Source organism: Lytechinus variegatus, chromosome 3 (assembly GCF_018143015.1).
Source record: "Lytechinus variegatus isolate NC3 chromosome 3, Lvar_3.0, whole genome shotgun sequence".
NCBI lineage: Eukaryota > Metazoa > Echinodermata > Echinoidea > Temnopleuroida > Toxopneustidae > Lytechinus > Lytechinus variegatus.
In genome coordinates this window covers 25,501,764-25,519,851 of record NC_054742.1, presented here as the reverse complement: position 1 = coordinate 25,519,851, position 18,088 = coordinate 25,501,764, and the positions used below count along the sequence as shown (strand labels likewise).

The following is an 18,088-nucleotide window of genomic DNA, read 5'->3' as shown; positions in this document are numbered from 1 at the left end:
GAAAATACCCGCTAAATAGTAGGTACTTGGCGAAATTACGAGAACTTTCGTGGGGATTTTTCCAAGGTCGCAGGTATTTTGGCGATGTGAAAGCAAATTACGGGAATTTTTATCCCTGCGTGTCGTTGGGCGCGGCTGCGTGGGTGGTTGCTGGGCTAGTGATTTCGAATCTCCCGCCTTGCCTGCTTATCAGACCACACTGCGCATGCTCGTAACTTCAACTACTTATCCCGAAGGATGTGTTTCGGGGCGGTGTGAATGCAGGAATAATTAACGGGTATTTTTTAGCCTTAAAAAGTTCTCGTAATTTAACGGGGATTCTTGTGATCGAGGCGGTTTGAAACCACCTATTCTGACAAATAAGATAATTACTAAATGAAGAAGTAATTACTTGATAAAGTCAAGAATTGTTAGTCGCAATACTGTTATTTCAGTCTGGTTGAAGTACTTATGCCTGACTGAATATATGCTATTTGCACAAAGCCTTGAGCCATGCGATAAGGAATTTTGCAAGAGGAGAAAATATAATGTGTTCCCTTTTATCAGAATTGTTTTTTTTTTGTAACAAAGAATCTTATCAGTGCTGAGTTTAAAATCTATGATAATGATACACCTTGAACCTCATGATTAGGCCTCCAAGTCCAAGGTAGATGATTAGACAGGGAAACCACATGGGTTTCATATTTGAACTCCATTCATTGTACGAGATCATTTTCATCCATCATCACTACAGACAATTAAGTGGTGTAGATGCATATCACAGCTGGTATATAGATTGCAGTTATCAGAGGAGTTAAAAATATAGTCTCTTTGCATGGCGACAACTGATGATACCTGACATTGCCAATTTGTGGTGCAGAGGATTGTGTATACAGTGCACTGAAGGAGTATGATGAATTCGATATGAAGAAACTAAAATGTTGAAATAAAATATATTTGTAAATGAGTAATAAAGATTACCACTTAAGCAGTAAGATTATAATTCACTGTAATATAAATTTTGTAGAAATATAATGTTGACCATTTTTTTGATGTCATGACATTCTTAGAAAAGCAAAAATAGTATGTGGAATAACAGTGGAAAGTCAACCAAGTACTGTTAAGTATGAAAGTGACATGAATAAGAATATCCAAATTTTAGAATATTTCACTAATTTATATATTTTGTGCATAAGCATATCATGTAGCTCTGTGTCTGAAAGGATAGTGTGAATTTAAAAGATATGTTAGGGGTACAATTATAATATTTTGTAGTATTGAACTAGCTGTAATAACCGCTGCATTTCCGAACACTTAATTCATGGCCCTTTAATTTTTTTCCATGAAAATATAGAATGAGGAAGGGACTCTGTTCAGTGGCCGAGTGACCGTCCACATCAACCTGTCCCGACCAGTTAGTGTGCGGACAGGATGCCCTCTGCCAGATATCTGTGTAAGTACATTGAAGCAGTATGAGCATAGCATCGATACCAACAAGAGACGAACCACCTTCTTCATGCCAAAGGCTACCTCGCAGGTGAGATGATGTTCCATCTATCCTTGGGTTAATATTCAGGAGTTAATTGAAATTGTTGACCTGCAGTATCCCAGTATTTAACCCTAAAAATGTTGGAGGGATTAGCTCAATCAGTTCACAATATATATAATTTTGTGGGAATTTGTGTTTTTTCCACATTTATGCATCACCCGAAGCCTTAACCCTTAAATGCTCAAAGAAACAAACTGTATTCTTCTTTAAGAGATTAGTTTATGTGTAAGATGGAATTGGATTTAAGTATTGGGGCAAGACTTTAATCTTTGATTTGCTGAAAGAAAGAAATCATCTTCTTTCTGCAAATGGTTCTTTCTTAAGAAATATATTATAATGTTTGGATGTAATCTAACAAGAAAAGGAATGCAATTCTGATCCTAACTTTTACCCTACTTCTTAACCCAATCATAGCACTTGACTATTAATCTCACACAGTAAGAAGTTAGTAAAAGGTTGGATTGCTATTACAGAATAGTTGTCCATTTGGTTAATATTGAAAAGGAAGTTTGACCCAATCTGTCTTTTCTTCTTACCATCAGTAGATACCATGATGCTATAAAGGGACAGGCTTAGATATCTCCTGGGGTTTTTCTGTTTAAGTCAATCTCAAATGAGAAAATTGGATTGGAAATACAAATATATTAGGAAAAGGAAATGTGACACATACAGCTTTGATTTGTCAGTATTCTGAAAGGGAACCTGTAAGTTTTTGTGCAGTCGCAAGACCTGTCCTATTTTATTTCATAATTATTCTTTTTTGCTCACCGCTAATTTATATTTGGGTTTTTCATATTGGATGTAGAATTTTTACAAAGGTCTCAGAATGAATTAAGTTCCTGAGCTGTGCTGTTAGCGGAAAATGTGTGATTATCAAAGTCTTTTATCATTTACTGATGCTTTCAAATCAATCTTGACCAAGAAAATATGAACTTAGTAAATAAAAAAAAGGGATAGAGTATTTTCCACAGAGTAATCAAGTTTTTGATTTATTTTTGCAAGGTTTATTACATCCTTCTGCCTTTGAATTTAGATTATGATTTCCATAAATCTCCTTTAAAAAGGGTTTCCTAAATCTAGCTTTGGGGAGATCTTTATTCGCATTAATTTGAACTCGTTGAAATTCCAATGTCGTTTTAATGATCCTCCACAAATCCTATTGGATAGTGGATGCTCTTTATTGAGACTGGCATGAAGCCATTCTAAATGGAAGCATGCCAGAGATATCTAGTATGATCAAATGTCCCTAGAGGCTCAACAGAAAAAGCAGATAGATGCAAACACAGACAATATTAGAAACCATGAATTCAAGTTTGTAGACCCCTCCCCTTACCAACCAAGTCTGCATATTGCTTTGGTTACCTCACTATTCCGTGTTATGGTCTACCGCCTGTCTCTGTATAATCATATTTCATCAAGGGGATGTTTGGAGACGGGTAGTTTGTTAAACCAGACTAGTATGGTGAAGGCATATGCCACATGGATCCATACAGAAGGATCCCTGCCCCCCCCCCCCCCTGTTAGAAAAAAAGAAGAAAAATCTGCTCTGTTTAATTCATAATGGTGCTATATGATTAAACAAAGTGTGCTGAATAGTCAATATCTATAAAATATAAGTAATCTTGTCTACAGGATTTCCTGAAAATATATCCCAGCCATGTCCTACTTATGAAATAAAGGCATGTGTAGATATACATTACATGATTCCTGTAAACTAAGCATAACCCTAATAGTTCCACATACGTTACAATAAGCTTGTATAGTTCTATGACTATGAGCTTCAAGCTTTTCTCTTGCACATTTCTTCAAAATGAAGGATATTAGGGGGTATAGTTTGATAATTGCAAGTGATTTTAGAGGAAATCACTGGGCTACAGGAGAGGGTTTCATGAATGAAGCATTACTATTTACTTGTCTGTGATTTTCATTGACAAACTTGCTCTTGTCCAATCAGATGCAAGGATATGAGTAGCTTGTAACAGTTGGCTGTGAAAATCACTTCATGAAACACTCCCTTGACCTGCCAGGATGGTTTGAATGGACCAAACTGATTGGGATAAGGTATCAGGGGAACAGCTGACAAACCTTGTAGGTCAATCATGAATGTGTGACCAATTTGAGCAGACTAGAGTGATGAGCACCCTCCTACAAGCTTGAGAATCTATTCCAGAAATAGATAAATTGGACATTTTAACATTATCTTTGTACATTGATGCCAAACTTGGAGATATTACCTTCATCCTTTTTTCTTAATCAATATAGTTGGGCCTTATCACTGATGTCTACTTACAGCTGTTAAAAGATATTGAAATCTTTACATCCAATTGACTAAAAGAAAATTTGATTTTGAATTTGCTAGCAAGGTGCTTCATGGAACACTCATGGTCCCTGGTAGGAGAGAATTTCTCTCTCAGTTTATTTCTTTGTAATTACAGGGTGTTGCAGTCTCCTTTCATTTGTCTACATTTATGTTTCATCTAACTGTAATTGTTCAGAAGAAATTTTAGATATTTAGATTTAGATCCAGCCTTATGGTTGTTTAAATATTTTTTATTTATTATTTTACAAAATTCTCAACATTAATTTATTGTTAATTTTAAGGTATTTCATTTGTATTTTTCATTTCAACTACCCTCTCTCTTTGTGTCTCTTTCTTTGTAGGAGTTAAACATCACCTGTTATACGACAGCCCAGGATGTGATCAGGAATGTCCTAGCTGGGTTGCAGCTTATTGACAACCCAAGGAAGTTTGCCCTCTTTGAGAAGACAGAATACAATGGGGAAGGTGGGTGTGGCTTATCTTACCTGCCAATTATCTGGTTTAGGGAGGGGCCTGTTTAGACCCGAGTTAATGCTTGATGTATACATGAAAGATGATGTGAGAAAATAATTACATGAATGATCAGATATCCTGTTGCATTCAGTACTTGTCCCTTTATTTTAAGTTAATCACGCCATTTATTAATGTTAGTTAATGTTTAGCCAGGAAGTTTTATATGAATAAAGCATAAACCGGTAGGATGTGACATCCTGTTTATGGAAAATTAGTTTCATATCATATTGACCTTAATACCAAATGTGCCAATTTGTTGGATGACATTATGATAAAGGTCTTGGTGATAAGCTTTCATTTCCAGTCTGTTTTAATTCCCTTTTAAACTTATTGCAGATATTAATATCTCATGCACGGGCTGCTTGTATTCTCAAAATACATTATATATTTTTAACAAAGTATGTGAAATAACTTTAAAAAAGAAGCAGCATACACACACAAATGCACAGTTATTACTTAACAATTAGAAAGAGCACATTTATTATTTGTTTATTGTATTATTCTGTCTGATCTGAAATGAAAACAAACAAACCACAAATAACATACATATTTATGATAATTCATGTTATTATTATACACACCCCTTAATCCTTGTTAGATTATTTTAGAGGGGAATCAAATTATATTTATTTAATTGTTATGAAGATGCCAAACATTCTAGAGGTTTGGCTTGTAGATTTCAAAGAAACAGATTCAAACACAGGAGTCTCAAAATGGTATTGAAAATATTGCATTTTATCAATTTCTCCATCAAAGCTGGTAGGGTATTCTAAACAACATTGTCAAGCCTTCAAAGGTGTTTGACAAATGAAGTTAAGAAATAAAAAGACGATTGCAATGGCATGGAATATCAGTCAGAACAGAAGCTTAATAACATGGAATGAAGATGAGAGAAGCACTGAAGATACATGTAGGTTAAAACAAGATGAAAGAAATGGATTCATTGAACAGACAAGGACACAGTCATTAAATTTATAATTAAGAGGCAAACAGCTTCTCACTCCATTGTGGTTAATGAGTTTAATGCCTGTGGATATTGCTGAGGTCAATAGGCATTCTTCATTCCTTTTACATGAAATATTGGAACTCATCCAAGCAGGAGAATATTGGAAACAAGCATTGAAGGTGCCAGTGTTTACTTAGTAAATATGAACCTACATGGATTTGAATAAAAATGACATGTAATTTCTTTTCATTTATTTCTCCTATTTACAATTAATTAAATAATTGGAATACACGAAACATTTTATATGGAAAGGAATTTCATTATATAAAAAAAGATTAGGAAATGTCTGTGTCAAATCATTGCATTATTCAATTCAATTCATATCTATTTTTCACTCGTAATAAGCAATCAACATACATATAAACATATGCAATATTCATAAATACAAAATAAAATTTGTAGTGAACACAAGTGAGGGCAGTGACAAGAAGTGACAAACCTTATAAAAGCCAACCTAATATACTTAAAATGGTAAAAATTGAAATAACATATATAGAATTTAGAAATTACACTAAAAAACATAGTGCAGTAAACCGAATCTTCTCAACCAACATTCATTAATTTACTCTTATAATGATCAGCTTCTCTTATTGACTATTTTGGGGGAAGTGGTACATCATGAATGTATATCAGACATGTGTTTGGATAATAAGGCAATGAAGCTTCCGGTATCAAAGATACACTTGCTAGCATGCATTGACCACATGTGAAAGGCATAATGCAAATATATTCACTGTAAGAAGCTGCCTCGGATTGGATTATGAAATTGAAACAGACATATCGATACCAGAAGTAGGATCATTAGAAAATACATGTACAACTGAATGTGACATAAATAGAAATTAATACAATACTCTCAAACATATATTGGACGTGGGTGGATATAAATGACATATTGGTAATAGAATAGAGAAGAAATAGAAATAAAAAGAAGAGCTTATATACGTCACTTTCAAATAGAAGACATTGCAACATTATTCATGTCTTGCAACATGCAAAATAGAAAGTGTAGATAGGTAAGAGACAAACTGTATATAAATGAGGAAGAAATGAAATATACATTAAAGGGATCAATATTAGCTTTTGGTACTTCTATTTTTAGGTGCAGACTGAGAAATTTTACATTCTTATTTTTAATGGAAACTGTTTGGTATATTAGGAAGGATAGAACTATATTTGGTTTTACAGAAATGATTTGGAATGATAAATTTAGTAAATATACACATTTTTAGTACTGATCAATGCGACAATGCTCTGTCATTCAAAAGAAAATTCCAGTTATGTTCTAATGATGTAAATCTGTAAGAACATGCTGTTAGGTTTAGGGAAAGGTTAGCCAAAGTATTAAACTTGAATATGATAGTCTTGAAGGAAACACTGGAAGCACTGTAAACAGAATCATGTTTATCCAGGCATGTCTTTATAGATCAGTCATGCTATAACCTCTCATCACATAATGGGTTTAAAGCATCTATCTATAAATATAAGTAGACAATACAGCATGTTTACATTTTATAAACAAGAACAATACAGCTAAGGCACAATCATTAAGCAAATCGGTTTTAAGGAAGGTTGGGATGAATTTTTGCTTCATTATGAATTATATATCCTGTGAAACTGATGCTTATAGATATTTTTTGAAAAATTTACCTTGTTATTTTCTGTAGCAGTTTCATAACTTCCTTTTTGATAGGAATGATTAGAATGTATGGCATTGTCAGGTGTGATTGTCCTCTGACAAAAACAATATCTAAGACTTGCCTTTTCTCAATTTTATGATCTGATAATTAATGGCTTTGGAACCATGTTGTTTATGATACCGGAAACACCTGCCACCCTATTATAAAGTTTGATTGCCCTTTAATAGTCATCATCATTGCTGGAGTGTGATGGTCAAATCTATTAGACATCAGAATAAAGAAAAATATATAAGGACAATTAGGATACTGGTAGCCCTAATGGGAGATATCCTGTAAGAGGTTGAATTTCAGTATGATCATTTATCCAACAGTGACCCATATATCTTATATATTCCATAATTTTGATACCAAAAGCAAACATTAAAATTTCTGAAGTTGCAGTAGACATCTAGGACATCTCCTACCACTACCCCCTAAAAATTGTTAATAGATTATGTCTGTATCACTTACAGTTTGAAGTATTGACTTTTCACTTTTTTTATTACCCAAAATTGATAACAATTGTTCCTGACTTAATTTCTCTGAAGACAAGGTGGTTAGGTTTGTGCTTTAGTTTGGCTTAAAATGCAGATTTTCTGTGAGAAAAATTGCCATTGAAGCAGCTTTTAGGAATCATGACTCTTACCAAGATTTTGAAAAATATTGAGATGATGTAGAAATGAATGGATGACTTCCTTTCCAGACTGTATGTTAGCTCCCTTGGAAGACTTTTATCCAGGTTTAGAATATGATTCATTTCATCTCTTTCCTTTCCGCCATTAGAGACTAAAATCTCAAAGGGTTTTTTCTAATTCGTTTTAGAAAGCTCCCAAACAAGTTGAGCAATTGTCATACCCAGCTGGAAGATTCCTTTTCAATAATACACTATCAAAATTTGAAACAGATATCAAACAATACAAAAATATTTTAGAAGTTTCCAAAGTAATAAGTAAACAAGTGCATGCTTGAATACATTTATGTTTCATTTTCTTTCTACCATGACTTTAATACTCTTTATCCCACTGCCCTTTATCAATTGCATTTCCTACATCTGTAAAGGTCATTATATTTGTTTACATCAAATATTTGGGTGTATCCGGAATACAAAGATCCTGTCCTGGTATTTCCTCTATCAATACTCATTTCAGTGTCAGAAAGGCAGTATCCTTTCAATTGCTTTAATTTTGTATAAGTGAGAAAAGATGTTATTACTTTAAGATTCATAGTAACAAAGTGTTCTTGCTAAATAAACCTCAGTATCACTGACATTGGACTATGTTTTATTAAACTTGTTATCAATGAAAATGCTGGAATTCTATTACAGACTTGCCCTAAACCAAAATATATCCCCCAAATCAGTAACTTCCCACAGTGGCTTATAGCTTGTAACAAATCTTACAAGTTTAAAAAACATTACCCACATTCCCCTGCATCTTCCAGATACAACTGTTATCAATCAAAGAGAATCTGAAAGATGAAATGAAATTTCTTCATTGTTAATTTGACTTTTGACATTTATTTTGATTCCAATGCAGTGTTCATGAGGAAGATGGTAGATGAAGACAAACCCTTGTATATGTGCTTATCATGGGTATCATCCACTGGAAACAAGAGATTTGAGCTAAGGGAGAATGAGACTGGAGTCATTGAGGTAAAGTCATTACAACACAACACTAGCAATGTGAATACATGTGATTTAACTAACTGTATCTTGTAATGCAAAGCTTAGTGAAAGATTTTATGGTTTAATTCATGTTGGATCATCATTTATATTTATGTTACAAGACCTTATTATTTGAATGTAACTGTGCATGGAGGTCTTCCAAAAGAAATTGACAAAATCACCATCATTGACAATCGGCTTTGCAGACAAGTTTCACAGTGCATTTCTTATTTTCATGCAAACTAATAAATTTAAGACCTTGATAGGCAGGCATTTTGCAATATCTAGATATCTTGTAAGCACAAATTGGTATAAGTGAATCTTGAATAACCAGTGACATATGCAAAGCCTGGCTGTAATGTATCAATCAATAGAAGATTAGCTTTTAATTAACATTGTAAGACTTCTTGTAATAACTAAAAACTGTATAATTATTTCGAAATGTGATGAATTGTTCAATTGAGGTTTGTATTTTTTTCCATGTTTCTTCATTTCTCCAGTGGGAGGCATTCACTGTCCCAGAGCTCCAGAACTTCCTTAGGATCCTTGATAAGGAAGAGGAGGAGTACATCCAGGCCGTCCGACGCAAGTACATCAAGTACCAGAATCTCCTTCAGGAGGCCATGGACTCCACCACCACCACCAAGCAGGAGCAGGTTGCTCCAGTCCATCAGGAGCCCATCAGTGCTTGAAGGACCCCATGCATGGAGCTGAAGGGGGGTCCATGTGAAGACCCTCTTGTGACCCCTCATCATTCTGTAGAATCTTATCACTTTGGATATTAGTTTGTAGAAGTATAATATAGATCAATCTTAAGTGGGGGCAATGGGGAGATACTTTGTATTGGGCATATACTGGTGTTGGAAAAAATATTGAGGAATTAGGGGATTGGAACATTGATATACATGTAACTTCCTGTATAAAACCTTTCCTTATTCCTTAAAAAATCTTGAAGAATAGATGTTTCGAGGCCAAGAAAGAAAACTATGAATGGTGAAGTGGCACTTGTGGGGGTTTATGATAGACCTTACAATTGAATCGGGTAGGGAAAATGTAATTCATCAGAAATTGAAAAAAAAATGTAGCATTAGCATCAGATTTGTGAAAGAATTCCTTACGTGATGCAGGAGAGGGGAAACATTAAATCATAGATTATAGCAGCTCTAGGTTAAGTGATATGGTTTAGAATCCTTATCGTACTATACATAGAAACAAACTGCTAGATGAAGGTCTTTTCTAGCTCCTACTTGTGCTGCTGGGTTCATTTGGTAAAACATAAAATGGCTTTGTAGTCTTTCCTTATTGTACCACTGGATGTTCCTGTTTTATCTTGTACTCATGGAATGTGAAATGATGGCAGTGAGATAGGGGTCATCTCAGAATTTTCCAGAGCATTTATGATAAGGGATCATCTTCAATTCTGTAAGAGCTTTTCATTGAATAGACTGAGCAGAATTCGGGTAGCTCTCTCTTCATCAAACATTTATTGAATTGAATGAAGAAAAGTGCATAGGGAAAGAAAATGAAATCAAAATTGGATTGATATTCTATGAGATTTTTATATTCAGGAATTTGCTGATATTCCTTTGTCAGAATAAAAGGATTAACTGGAATACCATATAAATGAAGTAAATTTTAATTGACAATTCAAGGAAAAGTTCTCAAAGAAGATAGATATCCCTTGCTTTGTGCATGCACCCCGAATGCTCACTTATGTGACCTTGTACATAAAATGTGTTTATTGCAAGATGTTCATACTCTACCACAAAACATCACCGAGACCAAAGTAGAATATGGTTATGTGTACATAATGATCATCTTGTGCAGGACACAGATAATAGGCCATCAAAAAATAAATCAGTTTGCCCAAAGTTATCATAGACATTCCTCTTCAAGAAACATCCATGGTAGCCTTTTTCTCTATATATTGAAAAGGAATGTGGAAAGAATGTGGCAAAGTCAATAAAAAGGAAGGAATTGTAAGCCTATCATGGGAATAATATTAGTAGATTACATTTGCTGTGTTAGATTGCATTCTATTGTATCAGTATTTTGTTTATTACTGCTAAGATTTGTCAAGTAGACTGGATGTTGCTGATAAAGATATGAAGGTTAAGTTAGAGTGACCATGATGGTTTCATCCAAATCAAAATACAGATGTATAACAGACTTACTTTTATAATGTCAGAATCATTTACTTATTTACATTATGTGCTGAAGAGTTTCAATTGTGAATGATGAAAACATAAAACAAATTCTTAAAAATGAAAAAAAAATACAACATAAACAGTCAGGAGGCATTTAGAATATTTGAAACCATATCTTTAAAGCTATTGTTTTGTGAAAGAAATCACTTTATCACAAGAATACAACACTCTCACATGACCTTCATTCTTAAAGCATCTATCAAATTTGTTCATCTTTTTTGCATGCCTTGTCTTTGAATGTTTGTGTGAAGAAATCAAAATCTGTTTGATTATCTGTGTGTGCAAGGCTCGTTAGGGCTCCAATGACATAGTATATAATTGCAATCGTTTATTGAATCTCTTGATTACTATGTGTGTTTAGGACATTTTGTAAGGTTTTATTTTTTTATATTTTGTCAGGAAAGTGCATTATTTCTGTAAGAATTTAAGGATTTTGTTTTATTTTTTAAGGTGTTAGGATCTACGGTTTATTGACTAGAGACCAACTAGGATTTTGATAGAATGCCAAGCTTCAACAGCAAACTCTTGATAGGAGTTTCATTGCAGTCTGTCATTATTTTACTTCACCATATAATATCAAATTGGATGAAGATATCATGCTGTTGGTGCTAAGAAGGATTAAAAACTCAGATGGATAGGACCAAGGCGTTATATATATTCAGGGATATAAAATGTGTTCAAATATAAGAAATTTATAGGGATATGTGCTTCAAGGTCTTTTCTACTAATATATCTTTCTGAGTGCTGCAGAACTTTAAGACCTAGCTATTAATGTCTGTAAGATTATGTATTTAATTTGCTCTCTCTATGCCTGTTCAGCTGTAGTGTAATTTCTCGACTTCCATAAAGCAGTGGGATCAGCTCTATGTGCTGCAGTTAAGTCCTACTCTTTGTCCTTGAAATTGGGTTTTGATTCATTTTATTTATGGGAGAATGATAATTTATTACTTAATCATCTTGCCAGATGCAAATCTTTCTTATTTCCTTTATGAATTATGTTTTAGTGACTTAAGTTATTAAGGATTTATGCTAGGGTATTGATGTATCAAAACAGCATTGTAAATGGTTTTAAGGTTTCTCTCGTTTTTTAGTAATAGTTTGTTTTCAATATATTTGATCTGAAGCACTTTTGTGTAATTCTACGCAGATATCAAGAAAAAATGTGGGAACAAGACATGTTATGGATTTAGCTGGCTATGTGACAGTTCATGCAAAACAGCTTGATGCAAAAACTTCATGTTTTTAATCAAAAATGGAAGATGAGGAATGGCTATTTGTACAAACATAGAATTGAATGCCTTACCTATTTACATTGCTTTTTGATATCATCAGTTGTGTTGTTTTTATGGTGCTTAATGATACTTACAGATAAAAGAAAATAACTTATGACCTTGATTTTGAAAAGACATCTCAAATGAATATTTAGACTTGATTTTTTTTAATTGACTGATTGATAGGTGACTATTTTCTCCACTTTGTTATTTATGTATGATTGGCTGTATAAGAATATAGTTCAGTTCCAAATAATGTGAGTACATTCCTTACGTTGCGCGAACCCATTTATCTATTTTCATGGGGAAAAGAAATGCCAAAACTTTCAAACATTACCAGTATTGTTTATTCTGTAATAGCCCTTGAGGCATTTAGGATCTTATGCATGCAGTTATGACCAGGTTAATAAAATTCATCCACCATGGAATGTTTCACTTTAGATATTGCAAGGAAAATAAAAGACAGAATTCACCCCCAAATATTATACATCCATGTCACACAACTCTGATAGATGAAATGATAAAGAAAACAAAAAGAAACGTACCGTACATTTGTGTATCATGAATGCTTTTGTATTAAAGATAAAGGGAAAATTGTTATGCTGCCTGAAATATGACAATGTAATGTAGTAAAAAAAAATGTATAATCTTACTTTTTTTAATGATATAATTTTCTTACAAAACTCAAATGTGTACAGCTCGAAAAAGAGTTTGATTGATATTGTGATATTATCTGGTCATATCTGCATGCTAAGATTATAATTGATCTTTATTAATTGGCTACTTTATAACCCCCATATGCTATCCACTATTCTTCTGTCCATGTATATATATAAAGGTTTGTATTCAAGTGACTTGAAATGTATAATTTTGCTTTATTTTCAAACCATGAAACCTTGTATAATCCTTTTATAAGATAATATGCTAAGACCCCCTGCATGTCCTTCTATGAGCATGCTATTGGTAGGTCCACTGTCTTACTGGTTCGGGTGTGAGAAATATTGTATATCATCTTTTAAATCAGTATTAAGGAAATTTGTTATTCCAAAGGACTTGTGAATATAATGGGTAGGGTGGTATGTAAAATAGGCTGTATATTTTGTAAGTACTAGAGTTTATATTATATCTATGCATGAATTTGCTTTGGTGACCATTATGGGATGTTTGATGCCTTATTTTGACAATTTGAGACTGAACACAAGTCAGTAAATAATCTACATGGATTTGACTTGGAGCAAATGAAGATTAAAAAAACCCTATTATTTGCATAAGGCAGATACCTCTTTGTTTAAAATTGGTTTATATCTGTACTCAATCATCGATCCAGTGCTTTTGAGATGTAGAAAATGTGTTTTTTGTCAGTCATTTCTTTCATTCATTTTGCTGCTTTATCTTATATGACAGTCCAGCATGTCCAATGACTTGAAATAATTCAGATATTTCTCAGAAGTAGACAATACAAACCTTAAAAAAAAATGTGTTGATAGTAGCCATTGCAACCATCAGTATTTTTTTTTTCATGTATTATTTCTTGTGAAGAATGTCTTAATTTTCTGTACAGTTGGTCAAGTCATTTTACTGAATTTAATTCTCTCTCAAGAATGCCTCAACGTTGGTGCTGTCCTTGAGTATTATACAATCTCTTTAGTACCAGAATGGTATGGATTCACATCTTTATTATTAAGACTGACATCATTTTCTAGATTGTATGATGGTATCAAATATTCCATTGTGACACTATAGTGAATCTTGCAAACCGAGGTGTGAAAGTGACTATTAATCAAGAGTTTTCTGTACTCATCACACATAATATGGATTTTCACTTTAAGCGTATCACAAATGAAGTGCGTGTGAAGAGTTTGAATTCAAATTAAGTCAATGAATTGAATAGAGTATCAGGAAAATGTCAATTAGTTTGTTATTAATGTTCATTGAGAACAGGATTGCAGTCTTGGAGATTCTGCTGCATTAGTATTAGACATTTGGTTATTAACACAGCAATTTCTGCTGATAGAGTCATAAATTTCAAGTATTCTTTGGTTAACTTGATTGAAAAAAGTACCCATTACTTCACTTTTAAATTTCATTTTGAGAGATGTGGCTATTAGTGCTGTGGTGATGCAAATTAATTCAACAACACTCTTTTTGTGCTAACATTTGCTGGAGATGCTTATTGTTAAAATCTTATGATGCTATGTTGTGTTGAGGTACAGATTGATTCTTGTATTTTGTTAATCCTTGTTTGGACCTGGACTAACTCATTAACTTCTATGCATTCTGTATAGGTACATTATTGTTTTAAGGACATTTTCTTGTATGTGATAACTGTAAGTTAAGTATTAATGTGTAAATAAGGTATAAATAAGAAACCAGATCTTTACAGGTATTGTACAGGTGTAAGATACAAGTTGTAATATAGGCAAAAACATGTTTATATATCTGTAACTTTAAGGTGAGAATTGATGGTTCAATTCCTACCAATTTATCTTTTTGTGAGCAAGATTATTTTGAGTACTTCCAAAGAATTTAGCACAGATGAAGGTATGTTCCCAATGTGCTCCATATCTTTCAAGAAGTGCATGGTATATAGTATGAAAATTTAGTTGTTAAGTGTACATTGTCTTGAATTCAAATGATCTGTATGTTCTCATACAAGATGCTGTATTTTTTTATTAGAAAAGTCTTTACAAAGAGAGGAAAGTGAAAGGTATTGGAACTGAATTGATGCAGATTTTTGTTCAGTGTTCATAAATTTGTTTTAAAAAGGGACTTTGATAGCCTATACAGTTGGCTGTTTGGTTTTATGTTTGATAGAATATAGGGCCCAGGTGCTCTCTTTATCGGACTATCATTGACATGTTTTAGTCTTTAAAAGAATGAACCCAGACACATAAAGAAGAGTTTCTCATACGTATGGATTCATTCTCAGAATCTCAGTGCTGGCAGGATTCACAAGTTTTTAATGTAATCTTTCTTGTGATCTACGTCTTAGTATTAATTGCAATTCGACGGTCTTTAGGCTTAGGAAAATTTTTTTTTTTAAATCTGAAGACCTTATTTAGAAAATTATCTTTGGCTTTCACAAAATACAAATGTTAACATCTTGTTGCTACCGATGACATTGTCTAGTCGGTGAGAAGATTTTCCACAGAAAATGATTGCATGAATGTTCTTTGTAAATCTAAATTAATCTGCCAAGAACTGATTGGAAGTGAGGAATATCACCGAGAAAATGGGATCTGTTCTCTCCTCTATTGGAAATACGATCAATGTTACAATTGATTGAAGATAATTGTAATATTAATACATCTCTTTATGTGACAGGCTACTTGCTATTTGTTTGCTTTCATTGGACATTGCATTTTTGGGGTGAAATTATGGGTTGATTTTTTTTTAAAGACTTTGATATTGTATTACTTGCAATGAAGCTATTCTTGTTGTGTATTAACTGAGGCAGTCTTCTGTAACACACCCAACAAGACTGTAATTTGAAGAGGAAAAAAAAATCTTGCAATGCTTGAGAAGATGAGAATATACATATTTGTTTAGAGGCAGAAAGGCATTAATTCATAATATTAGATAGCCAAGACAGATAGCCAAGCGCGATTGGTCCATAGCGCGTCACGTGATATGATCGAAATCAATGTATTTTCCCAGCCGGTCCACCTTCGATGAATATATTGACCAGCCGGTCCGTGAATATATTTTTTACGTGTAAGGCGCCCTCTTGTAGATTAGATGTTACCATGTATTATCAGCCTGCCTTCGGTCCTGGACCTGAACCGGGTTCGAACTTAGATTCAGATCAAATGATTTGAATAGAAAAGGGTCATTCACTGCGTAAGACTAACGTTACTTAGATATCTATAAATCAAGATCTCACGTTAGATCTATACCAGTTTAATCAATCACTGTGAATATCATAAACATGCTGCACGCATCGTTGGGCCTAACTTTATCTTCATCATTAGAGGCTATCTAATATAACAGATATTGACTGATGGGATGTGTGAAAAAAATTCTTTGGACCACCTTAAGGATTAATATTTTCCCTCGTGATCATATTTTCCCTCAGTGCTGCGCGCTTCGGGAAAATATAACCCCTCGGGAAAATACAAATCGGGCGGTCCAAAGAATGTTTATATTACACACCCCATTAGTCAATATCTGTATAATGATGCTTAAGCACATGACTAATGCCTTCCCTACTCTGAACATCATGCATTTGAATTGGAAAGATACCTTTTTAATGAACAACCGAAATGTATTGTTATGTATGACTTATATTACTTGTAATGAAAAGGGAGGGGCACAAAAGATTAAGTTTGAATGTAGGGATGATAATAGTAGGGCTTAATTTATAGATTTAAAGGTCTCATGAATATGAAATCTAATTCATCGTTAAGAATTAGGATGATTTATGAAGGTTTGCAATTGTTACTGTATGTTGTCCTGTATAAAAAAAATGCAGGCACTCGATGTCATTATTTTTCCTTGATATTGGGAACAAAGAGCCTTTGTTATGTGTGCTTGACCATGTTGATATGGATGGTAATGATGATGATGATGGTGGTGATGATGATATTACTGAAAATGTAAAATTAAAAAGCATGTCAACAACAGCATGTTTTATGTCTCATAATGAGCAATGAAGGCATTGACTGTTGATTAAAATAAAAATATATATCTGTGTAATAACTCAATGCAGTCTCGTTTGTAATATTTATCTTGTGTTATCAAGACCCAACTTTATACACTTTTAACTTTGCAGTCAATGGCAAGTGCTATATGGCAGCCAATGAATATCAAGCATTACAGCGAAGTTATCATATTTAAGTCATTTTTTTTGCAATAAGCCATTTTGTAGTTCCATTCTGTGCATGATCAGAAGATTCTGCACATGATAAGGTCATTGGCACCAAAGTGTCATGGTGGTTTGATATTTAATGAGATAAGCACCAACTTTGATGTCTTGATTATTCATTTATTCTTTTGAATTTTGCTTTTAATTAGATCCACAAAAAACAATGTCCACGAGCGACTGGTATTTCACAGTTGGCCAAGTACATTGTTATAAGAAGAATGAGAGAAAGTTGAGTAAGAGAAAGAGTGAAATTGTATGGAATATTAGAATGGAGTTTTTGTCTCACCTGCATAGCAGAGTGAGACTATAGGCGCCGCTTTTCTGACGGCGACGGCGTCAACATCAAATCTTAACCTGAGGTTAAATTTTTGAAATGACATCATAACTTAGAAAGTATATGGACCTAGTTCATGAAACTTGGACATAAGGTTAATCAAGTATCACTGAACATCCTGCATGAGTTTTATGTCACATGACCAAGGTCAAAGTTCATTTAGGGTCAATGAACTTTGGCCGAATTGGGGGTATCTGTTGAATTACCATCATAACTTTGAAAGTTTATGGATCTTATTCATGAAACTTGGACATTAGAGTAATCAAGTATCACTGAACATCCTGTGTGCATTTCAGGTCACATGACCAAGATCAAAGGTCAATGAACATTGGCCGAATTGGGTGTATCTGTTGAATTACCATCATAACTTTGAAAGTTTATGGATCTGATTCATGAAACTTTGACATAAGAGTAATCAAGTATCACTGAACATCCTGTGCGAGTTTCAGGTCACATGATCTAGGTCAAAGGTCATGTAAGGTCAATGAACTTTTGTTGGGTTTTTTGTTGAATAACCATCATATCTCTGTAAGTTTATTGGTCTAGTTCATAAAAAGTGGACATAATAGTAACCATGTATCACTGAACATCTTGTGCGAGTTAGAGTAGTTTTCAAAGTCAGCACTGCTGCTATATTGAACTGCGTGATGCAGGTGAGACGGCCAGAGGCATTCCACTTGTTTTTATATATATAACGCCAAAT

General features: G+C 33.6%; 1 protein-coding gene across 3 annotated transcripts in view; it reads left to right on the top strand.

Moving 5' to 3' along the window:
- The window catches only part of LOC121410605 (ras association domain-containing protein 5-like), a 31,597-nt gene extending 15,923 nt beyond the window's left edge, over positions 1-15,674 (top strand). For all 3 annotated transcript variants that reach the window (XM_041602805.1, XM_041602804.1, XM_041602806.1), the window contains 4 exons: positions 1,334-1,516; positions 4,190-4,313; positions 8,582-8,697; positions 9,210-15,674. In XM_041602805.1, coding sequence (XP_041458739.1) covers positions 1,334-1,516; positions 4,190-4,313; positions 8,582-8,697; positions 9,210-9,401 — 615 coding nt within the window. In that variant the 3' untranslated portion in view covers positions 9,402-15,674. The remainder of the gene's footprint in view (positions 1-1,333; positions 1,517-4,189; positions 4,314-8,581; positions 8,698-9,209) is intronic.
- Positions 15,675-18,088: the final 2,414 nt, after the last annotated feature.